At 41.6% G+C, this 11,357-nt stretch overlaps 1 protein-coding gene across 1 annotated transcript in view; it reads right to left on the reverse strand.

The window, feature by feature from the left end:
* Window positions 1-7,902, reverse strand: part of FGD3 (FYVE, RhoGEF and PH domain containing 3) — a 256,971-nt gene extending 249,069 nt beyond the window's left edge. Inside the window, exon 1 of the mRNA XM_077278182.1 lies at window positions 7,616-7,902. Within this exon, the coding sequence (XP_077134297.1) occupies window positions 7,616-7,658 (43 nt within the window). The 5' untranslated portion in view covers window positions 7,659-7,902. The remainder of the gene's footprint in view (window positions 1-7,615) is intronic.
* Between the last annotated feature and the right edge of the window lie 3,455 nt (window positions 7,903-11,357).

Here is an 11,357-nt window from a genome sequence, read left to right on the forward strand (position 1 = left end):
GGCTTACCGAGTGCCTGCTCAGAGCAGGCGCTGGTAAGCCTGCAGCCCTGCACAGCAGATCGCAGATCTGGCAGAGTGCTGTGCACACTGCCAGATCAATGATCTGTGATGTCCCCCCCTGGGACAAAGTAAAAAAGTAAAAAAAAAATTCCCCACATGTGTGTAAAAAAAAAATAAAAAAAATATCCTAAATAAAGAAAAAAAAATAAAAAATTATTCCCATAAATACATTTCTTTAGCTAAATAAAATAAAAAAAAACAATAAAAGTACACATATTTAGTATCGCCGCGTCCGTAACGACCCAACCTATAAAACTGCCCCACTAGTTAACCCCTTCAGTAAACACCGTAAGAAAAAAAAAAAAAAACGAGGCAAAAAACAACGCTTTATTACCATACCGCCGAACAAAAAGTGGAATAACACGCAATCAAAAAGACTGATATAAATAACCATGGTACCGCTGAAAATGTCATCTTGTCCCGCAAAAAACGAGCCACAATACAGCATCATCAGCAAAAAAATAAAAAAGTTATAGTCCTGAGAATAAAGCGATACCAAAATAATTATTTTTTCTATAAAATAGTTTTTATCGTATAAAAGCGCCAAAACATAAAAAAATGATATAAATGAGATATCGCTGTAATCGTACTGACCCGACGAATAAAACTGCTTTATCAATTTTACCAAACGCGGAACGGTATAAACGCCTCCCCCAAAAGAAATTCATGAATAGCTGGTTTTTGATCACTCTGCCTCACAAAAATTGGAATAAAAAGCGATCAAAAAATGTCACGTGTCCGAAAATGTTACCAATAAAAACGTCAACGCGTCCCGCAAAAAACAAGATCTCACATAACTCTGTGGACTCAAATATGGAAAAATTACAGCTCTCAAAATGTGGTAACGCAAAAAATATTTTTTGCAATGAAAAGCGTCTTTCAGTGTGTGACAGCTGCCAATCATAAAAATCCGCTAAATAACCCGCTATAAAAGTAAATCAAACCCCCCTTCATCAACCCCTTAGTTAGGGAAAAATAAGAAAAATTAAAAAATGTATTTATTTCCATTTTCCCATTAGGGTTAGGGCTAGAGTTAGGACTAGAGTTAGGGCTAGGGCAAGGGTTAGGGCTAGGGTTAGGGCTAGGGTTAGGGCTAGGGCTAGGGCAAGGGTTAGGGCTAGGGTTAGGGCAAGGGTTAGGACTAGGGTTAGGACTAGGGTTAGGACTAGGGTTAGGGCTAGGGTTGGGGATAGGGTTAGGGCTAGGGTTAGGGCTAGGTTTAGGGCTAGTGTTACGGCTAGTGTTACGGCTAGTGTTACGGCTAGTGTTAGGGCTAGTGATACGGCTAGGGTTAGGGTTGGGGCTAGGGTTGGAGCTACAGTTAGGGTTGGGGCTAAAGATAGGGTTAGGGTTTGGATTACATTTACGATTGGGAATAGGGTTGGGTGTGTCTGGGTTAGAGGAGTGGTTAGGGTTACCGTTGGGATTAGGGTTAGGGATGTGTTTGGATTGGGGTTTCAGTTATAATTGGGGGGTTTCCACTGTTTAGGCACATCAGGGGCTCTCCAAACGGGACATGGCATCCGATCTGAATTCCAGCCAATTCTGCGTTGAAAAAGGAAAACAGTGCTCCTTCCCTTCAGAGCTCTCCCGTGTGCCCAAACAGGGGTTTACCCCAACATATGGGGTATCAGCGTACTCAGGACAAATTGGACATCATCTTTTGGGGTCCAATTTCTCCTGCTACCCTTGGGAAAATACAAAACTGGGGGCCAAAAAATAAGTTTTGTGGGAAAAAAAGGATTTGTTATTTTCACTGCTCTGCGTTGTAAACTGTAGTGAAACACTTGGGGGTTCAAAGTTCTCACAACACATCTAGATAAGTTCCTTGGGGGGGTCTAGTTTCCGATATGGGGTCACTTGTGGGGGGTTTGTACTGTTTGGGTACATCAGGGGCTCTGCAAATGCAACGTGACGCCTGCAGACCAATCCATTTAAGTCTGCATTCCAAATGACGCTCCTTCCCTTCCGAGCTCTGTCATGCACCCAAACAGTGGTTCCCCCCCACATATGGGGTATCAACGTACTCAGGACAAATTGGACAACAACTTTTGGAGCCCAATTTATCCTGATACCCTTTTGAAAATACAAAACTGGGGGCTAAAAATCATTTTTGTGAAAAAAAAAAGGAATTTTTATTTTCACGGCTCTGCGTTATAAACTGTAGTGAAACACTTGGGGGTTCAAAGCTATCAAAACACATCTAGATAAGTTCCTTAGGGGGTCTACTTTCCAAAATGGTGTCACTTGTGGGGGTTTTTAATGTTTAGGCACATCAGGGGCTCTCCAAACGCAACATGGCATCCCATCTTAATTCCAGTCAATTTTGCATTGAAAAGTAAAATAGCGCTCCTTCCCTTCCGAGCTCTGCTATGCGCCCAAACAGTGTTTTACCCCCACATATGGGGTATCGTCATACTCAGGACAAATTGCACAACAACTTTTGTGGTCTAATTTCTTCTCTTACCCTTGGGGAAATAAAAAAATGGGGGCGAAAAGATCATTTTTGTGAAAAAATATGATTTTTATTTTTACGGCTCTGCATTATATAAACTTCTGTGAAGCACTTGTTGGGTCAAAGTGCTCAACACACATCTAGATAAGATCCTTAGGGGGTCTACTTTCCAAAATGGTGTTACTTGTGGGGGGTTTCAATGTTTACGCACATCAGGGGCTCTCCAAATGCAACATGGCGTCCCATCTCAATTCCAGTCAATTTTGCATTGAAAAGTCAAATGGCGCTCATTTCCTTCCGAGCTCTGCCCTGCGCCCAAACAATGGTTTACACCCACATATGGGGTATCAGCGTACTCAGGACGAATTGTACAACAAATTTTGGGGTCTATTTTCTCCTGTTACCCTTGGTAAAATAAAACAAATTGGAGCTGAAACAAATTTTGTGTGAAAAAAAGTTAAATGTTTATTTTTATTTAAACATTCCAAAAATTCCTGTGAAACACCTGAAGGGTTAATAAACTTCTTGAAAGTGGTTTTGAGTACCTTGAGGGGTGCAGTTTTTAGAATGGTGTCACACTTGGGTATTTTCTATCATATAGACCCCTCAAAATGACTTCAAATGAGATGTGGTCCCTAAAAAAAATGGTGTTGTAAAAATGAGAAATTGCTGGTCAACTTTTAACCCTTATAACTCCGTCACCAAAAAAGATTTTGGTTCCAAAATTGTACTGATGTAAAGTAGACATGTGGGAAATGTTACTTATTAAGTATTTTGCGTGACATATGTCTGTGATTTAAGGGCATAAAAATTCAAAGTTGGAAAATTGCGAAATTTTCACCAAATATTCGTTTTTTTCACAAATAAACGCAAGTTATATCGAAGAAATTTTACCACTATCATGAAGTACAATATGTCACGAGAAAACAATGTCAGAATCGCCAAGATCCGTTGAAGTGTTCCAGAGTTATAACCTCATAAAGGGACAGTGGTCAGAATTGTAAAAATTGGCCCGGTCATTAACGTGCAAACCACCCTTGGGGGTGAAGGGGTTAGAGAGTTTCCAAGCATGAACCGCAAGCATGAACCGCCTTTTTCAAAAGGTCATGCCACAGCATTTCAATCTGATTAGTCAGGACTTTGACTAGGCTATTCCAAAGTCTTAATTTTGTTTTTCTTAAGCCATTTAGAGGTAGTCTCACTGGTGTGTTTTGGATCATTGTTCTCCTGCATAACCCAAGTGTGCTTCAGGTCACAAACAGATGGCCAGACATTCTACTTCATGACTTTTTGGTAGACAACAGAATCAATGGTTCCATTTACCACAGCAAGTCTTCCCGATGCTGAAGCAGCAAAACATGCCCAGATCACCACACTACCACCACCATATTTTACTGTTGGTATGATGCTCCTTTTCTGAAATGCTGTGTTACTTCTACGCCATATGTAATGGGACTTCCGACACAAAATTTGAACTTTTTGGATGGTGTAAGTTCATTATCCACTATTATGAGTATTCTCCAAAAAGTCTTGGTGGATCATCAAGATGTTTTCTGGCAACGCAAAGACAGTAGTGCCAAAGCAAACCCTTTAACCAAAGTGTCGCACTGTGATCTCATGCCTCGCGCTTAGCTATATTCGCGCCACTTATTGGAGCACTCATGTCCACAATGATGGCAGTTACTGGTTCTGGGTGCTGCTAGAAACACTCGTCCATATAGTGGAGCTTGCAGCCAGTTACATGCAATAGTCTGGTCGGTAAAGTGGATCAGACTAGCGCATGCAGCCATTATTTTACACGAGAACTTGAGATCCATGTGGAAAATTGCCCATGTGCACTAGCATATTGGCTACAATTGGTTCATGTGCTGCCGAGCTACACTCTGCTGTGCACATGGATAACACAGGCCAAACAACAACAAAAAAAAAGCTAATGTGAACATATTCCCATCTTGTCTGTTTAGGAGCGCACCGCTCCCCGCCTCCAGACTTCCTGTTTGCAGGGGGCATGTGCACTTGTTTAATTGACAGTTTGGATCACGTCACCATCGTGTCCTGAACTGTGCACTCCTAAATACTGCTACATGAGGCAGCTTTGCCTCTGCAGCATGGGAAGCACAATGGCACTAAAGTTGTGTGAGAACGGGAGTCAACATTGTGCTCCAGCGATTGCACTCAGCTTCAGTTCACACAAGCTCTACTGCAAAGAGCTTGTAAGCGCATGTTTCATGATTAGTGATGAGCAAAAGTGCGCGGATAAGGGGTTATCTGAGCATGCTCGAGTGCTAACTGAGTGTCTTAGGCATTCTCGAAAAATATGTTTGGAGTCCCCGCGGCTGCTCGACAGTAGGAACAGATGCAGGGATTGCCTAAAACAACCACTAGACATGCAGACGAGGGAACCGGAACATTTTTATTTTTTTTTGAGCATGCCGAAGACACTCAATTAGCACCTTATCCGAGCACATTCGCTGATCACTATTGGTGACATACGCAAAATGCAGTAAACAGAGTTAAAAAAAAAATATATATATTTCAATCTTGAGCAGAAAGGATTTTTAATAAGTAAATTGCACAGTTACTTGTTTTTATAAGCAGTTTGCAATTTTATGCTTCTAAGAAAATGGGAATAACCCTATGGGGAAAGAATGTTACTTGGATTTCAGTAATCTCCCAAAAAAAAAAAAAAAAAAAAAAAAAATTTTATGGTTTCACTAAGGAAATTGCACATCGATGTCATCAAATGCACACATGCAATATTCCAATAAGCTAACAGTACAAGCAAGAAAGCAATAACATTGCAGATTTAGGCTGGGGTGACACAATTCTCACATTAGTCACTAAAAAATATAGTTCAACTTGTCGTTGTGCCACTAGTTTGCAGCATAAAAAGTAACCAAATCGCACATGCCAATTGAAGTCACGTGCAACGTGCATTGAAGTCTATGGCAGGTAAGTCGTGTGTGACTATGTCTGTCCATACTGCAAACGAGAAACGGTAAAGAGAGGGGCCCAGTTACCAAAACAGCAATTAGTTTGGCTATGTACCTGAGGAAGTGGACAGGACGTCCACGAAACGCGTAGTTTTATAGCCCTGAATAAAGGATGCAACTCTTCTGAACTCTGATTCCCTGGCCTGATTTTGGAGGAGCGCGGAATTGTCGGCATCTTGAATATCCTATCCAGAACATATTGAGAACGGGCGCACGTGTGTGTCATTTGGCACAACGCAAGCCATCTGATTCTTGTCCAAAAAACGGTGTCTGACGGAGCAGGCGGCCATTGTCTCCACATGGACACACACCGTCCATTTGGAACATTGCTCGTGGAACATGTGCAGTATGCTGACCATTCACCATGGACCGAAACTACAGTCGTGTGAATCAGCCCAGAGGGCTCGTGCACACAACTGATTTTCTTGGATAAGTGATATGTTTTGGTGGATCGCAATCATACCTGTGATAGTCCATGGGATTGTGCACGTCGCTGATCCAAGTGGTCCGCGTAAAAAGAAAAAAAGAGACCACACTCGCAGGACATCACAGTGCAGTCTGATTTTCACGGACTGACAGAAAGAAGAAACTTTTTTTTATTCCCTCCACATCCGAGAAAAACGGATCAAACTCCAATCAGAGACATAGGACCGTTTACCTCGGATGTGGAGAAGACAGGTCGTGTGAGCCCCCCTAGAATTGGACCCCACAATAATCCCTTACTACGTGATTTGCAATTTTACTGCATGAATTTCTGCACAAAAAAAAAAAAAATCACTTGCATGGTATTTTAAATAAAACCAACTATTTATGGATGAAGACGCTCTTACCTTGCATTGAACATATTTGTACGTCTTCCTCTTGCAATATCATAATCGCAGGAATCTACAGATGCAATTTAATGGAACGGCAAAAGAAAAGACAAAATATTCGTACTGAGATCCATCACATTAGTATGATAATTCTGGTAGAGTGCTGCCCTTAATCTGACAGCCCTACATTACTCGGCATGCATCATATATGACCGGGCAGCCATTTAGGAGGGAAATAATCCATTTAAAAGATTTGCATCGGCATGCTACAATTAGGAAAGCAGGTGTCTATGCGAATAGTAGCTGCAATAATTAACCCGGTCCCTGAAATTGGGAGTCTTCTATATAACGACAGGATATATAATATTGGGGTACATTTTACTTTAAAGTAAGGTCAAAATATATATATTTGTAGATTGTGAGCCCTTGCGGGCAGGGTCCTCTCTCTCTTCCTGTACCAGTTGTGACTTGTATTGTTCAAGATTATTGTACCTGTTTTTATTATGTATACCCCTCCTCACATGTGAAGCGCCATGGAATAAATGACGCGATAATAAATAATAAAAAATAAATATATATCCCCCCCAAAAAAGGAAAAAAAAACATTTTAGATATTACCCCACCAAAGCTATATGGAGTGCCCTTACTTAAAATAAAACAAAAATAAAACAAATACAATCTCTTCTATGTGATATATTTCCCCAGCTACCATCTTTCTGTTCTCGGCCCACCAATGGGTTAATGCTAAATAATATCTAACAGTAATCCATTTGTTGGTTCTTATATGATAAGTTAGATCTCAGCTTCTTCCTCCTTTAGTCCAGACTTCAGGCTGGAAGTAAGGACAATATACTCTTTATATTACTACAGAGGAATTTGTCCGCTAGATCCCTATACAAAAAGTCAGATGTCCCGAAGATTGCAATCACCATGAAAAATAGTCGACGCAATGCCTGGCGGGGAAGCGAGACACGAAAAGACCCCAAAATCCTAAAGGATTTTCTATCAGACTTTTGCATTAGTTATTCAGCATTAATGGCTGTTCTGGATCCAGCCAAGGATTCCCCTGGTGTAGGCAGCAAATTAACCAACAGCTGTGGCAAAGCCATGCTGTTCCCTGGGAATAACCCCTTCCATTGTAGAGTTCCAGAGTCAGTGAGTAACAGACATGGAATAACACAGGTTAAATCAAAGAGCACAAATCCAGTTTCCTAAAAGCGGCTTAAAGGCATATTGGATTTAAAGGGAAAAAATAAATATATTAAAAAAAAGAGAAAAGTTTTGCAAACACTTACCATCTGCCCCTGGCTGCAGATTGGGTCTGTTCCCAGTCATCATGCTCAAGGCCCCCTGCAGGGATGTAATGCTTGCCAAATTAGATTGTGTATCTTGCTGGAAAGAAGCAACCAGTGCATTAAACCTAGGAGTCCTTGAGATGCAGCAGCATAGTCCTGGCTGCAGTGGATGAAGCTGTGAAGAGCAGAGTCCTGTCCTGTATCACAGAGTCAGAGACAAACCCCAGCCCACACTGCCAGAGACCAATCACCAGTGCAGGGGAGGACTGTGGGATCCTCCGAGCTGTCATCACACTGGGGAGACTGGTTAAGAAATAGGAAAAAAAAAGTTACTTAGTTGTGGACACTTCCCAATTTAATAATATTAAATAGTAAAAGTGATACATTGTTGTCACGCATAAAGGGAACTTACGGTTGCATTGTTTGTGCTGACTACATAGTTGCAGAATTATTTTTTTTTTAAGGATGGGGCTCCACACCAATTTATAGAATGAAACAGGATGCGGACATTGCACCAAAACCAGGAGTGGAACGTACAGAGAAAACCTATAATTGAAAGATTGACCCTATTGATGAGCGTACGTGCTGGGATAAGGTGTTATCTGAGCATGCTCGGGTCCTACCCGAGTGTCTTCGGCATGCTCGAATATGTTTGAGTCCCAAGCACTGCATGTCTCGCAACTGTTTGACAGCCACAACAGCAACACATGCAGGGATTGCCTGTTATCAATCCCATGTGTTACGGCTGTCGAACAGACGCGAGACATGCATATTGTTCGAGCACGATGAAGACACTCGGTTAGCACATGAGCATGCTCAGATAACACCTTATCCAAGCACATTCGCTCATCACTAATTGACACCTAATCTGTACTTTGGAGAAACTCATGTTTTCGGCATACTGAAGTGTAAATAAAGTCTTACGCCGCATTGCAGATTAAAACTTTTTTTGTTTAGCCTAACACAGATGTAAGGATTTGTTTGCTTGTTTTTGCATTAGAGCGTTTTTCATCTATCTTTAGTCTGTGTGTCTGTTTTTATCATCAGTCTTTTATCCGTTTTTCTCATAAGCAAAATAAATATTCATCCATTAATCAGCAAAAAGCTGGCGTTTTTTTTCACAGACCTATTTGATCAATGACTCAGAAAAAAAAAACAGGCATGTCTCAGGTTTTGGACACATGAGGCTTGATTCATAATTGCATTTGTGCCTCTTTTTTTGTAGATTTTTCAGCGTTTTGCACCATATTCATCTTTCCATCTGCTCCTTTTTAAAGTTTCTTTTATATGTTCACCTGTTTGTTTGTTTTTGTTGTTTTTCAGTTTTCCACTAGGATTTTCTGATGTTTTGCTTTCACCTGATTCATCATTTGCTACTTTTCAAAAGGTCGCAAATTTTTTGCACAAATGTATTCCATTTCCACCATACTGGACTGATTTTATATATGCCAGAAATTTTTGGCTAAATTTTAGTAACATTTTACCAAAAAAAATTTGACTTTTTGCACTGTAACAGGCCAAAGACATAAATAATGAACAATCTTGTCTTTGTGCAAAATTTGTGAACCGCGTGCAAAAATATTTAGAATTGAGAGTCCTCAGTGGTTGATACCTTTTAATGGCTAGCTGAAAAGATGGTAACAAATTGCAAGCTTTCGAGACTACGAGAGAGAGAGAGATTTGTGCTTTTTCCCGGACTACAAAATCCTTCCAGACATGCTCAGAATGAAAAAACGGGATACGTCGCTGGATTCCTGTGTGTGACGGTCAGCGACGGATCCTGCATCCATAGGCTTCCATTATAGCCAATGACGGACAGCGCAGGACCCGTCGCTGAGCGATTTTCCGACGTGCAGAAAAAACGTTCCTCTGAACGTTTTCTCCGCCCGACGGACAGTTATTTTCCATCAGATCCAGTGCACGACGGATGAAACAGATGGCCATCCGTCGCCAATACAAGTCTATAGGAAAAAACAGGATCCTGCAGAAAAATTTGCAGGATCCTGTTTTTTCAAAACTCGACGGATTTCGACGGGAGGAAAAAGACGTAAGTGTGAAAGAGGCCTTATTACATGTCAGTTTTTCCCATAGGAGTCCTTTTCACTTTTTTCACGGCTAGCACTTGTACCTACAATAGTCTATGGGCCTGTGCGCATGTCAGAGTTTTTCATTGGACTGAGTTGTCTGTGCAAAATCACAGATGCGAGTGTCAGATCAAAATTACTAATGCAAGTCCACGAGTCAGTGGAAAAATTGGACAGCACTCAGGGATGCCATCGTGTGCTGTTCTCTTTTCACTGACCGATAGGAGAAACTTTTGGAGAAACTGACAGGTAGAAAAACTCGAACCAAACTCTAATGAAAATCACTGATGAAGCTCAGTCTGTTTTTTTCGTACGTGGAAAAAAAAAAGTGATGTCTGAATGAGCTTTTAATAGAACTTTATGAGGAGTTTGCAATCATTGGATAAAAAAAAGATACTGCAATTTCCCAAACTGTAAGGAGGCTGTAATATATCATTCGTATTACACCAGGTTCAGACAAGAGTATGAAAAATCCTCGGTTTTCTTCCATATTGTCATCCGTATCCCATCCACATCCCCCCTTCAAGTATCCGCGTATCCATATTTTATATTCGAATGTCATCCATTTTTTTCAACAGTGAAAAAAGCATATATGATCATGTACAGTTAAGGCTACTTTCACACTAACGTCGTGCGCTGCACGTTGCGATGCGATGTGCCGACGCAACGACGCTAGCGTTGTTTGCGCTGCACAACGGGATGCTGTTTTTCAACGCATCCGCTGCCCCATTGTGAGGTGCGGGGAGGCGGGGGCGGAGTTCCGGCCACGCATGTGCGGTCGCAAAAGACGTTCACGACGCACCAAAAAGCGTTGCAAGCAACGTTTTTTGGTGGCGACGGACCGACGCAACACGACGCAACCGTCGCACAACGGTTGCGACGTGTGGCAAAGCGTCGCACTGCGTCACTAATGCTAGTCTATGGAGAAAAAACGCATCCTACAAGCACTTTTGCAGGATGTGTTTTTTCTGCAAAACGACGGATAGCGATGTGCAGTGCACGACGCTAGTGTGAAAGTAGCCTAATAGTAACAATTAGTGATAAGTGAACGTGCTGGGATAAGGTGTTATCTGAGCATGCTCTGGTGCTAACTGAGTGACTTCGGCGTGCTCAAATAATATATTCGAGTCCCCGCGGCTGCATGTCTCGCGGGTGTTCGACAGCCTCACATGCGGGGATTGTCTAACAAACAGACAATCCCTGCATGTGTTGTGGCTGTTGAACAGCCGTTAGACATGCAGCTGCGGGGACTCGAATATATTATTCGAGCACGCCGAAGTCACTCAGCACCAGAGCATGCTCAGATAACACTTTATCTCAGCACGCTCGCTCATCACTAATAGCAATGTATCCAATACAGATGATACGTATAGGATTCGATTTTTTGGCTGCACCCATAGACTTATTGGGAGAGTCTCATCCAAACAATGGAAGAGTCCAAATGCATGATGCAATTTTTTTTTCACATGGACACTCAGTCTGTGTGAAAAAAAATGTCATTTGAACATCCCTAGTGAATAACTGGTCAATGTGCCGTCTGTGTCACAGCAAATTATGGCTACTGTGCGGCGGTATGAGCTTTCCTGTACAGTGTCAATCATTCACAATAAATGGCTACATAGCTTCTGCACTGGAATAACATAAGCTGCCATTTTTAT

The sequence above is a fragment of the Ranitomeya variabilis genome, chromosome 8, assembly GCF_051348905.1.
Source record: "Ranitomeya variabilis isolate aRanVar5 chromosome 8, aRanVar5.hap1, whole genome shotgun sequence".
NCBI classification, from domain to species: Eukaryota; Metazoa; Chordata; class Amphibia; order Anura; family Dendrobatidae; genus Ranitomeya; species Ranitomeya variabilis.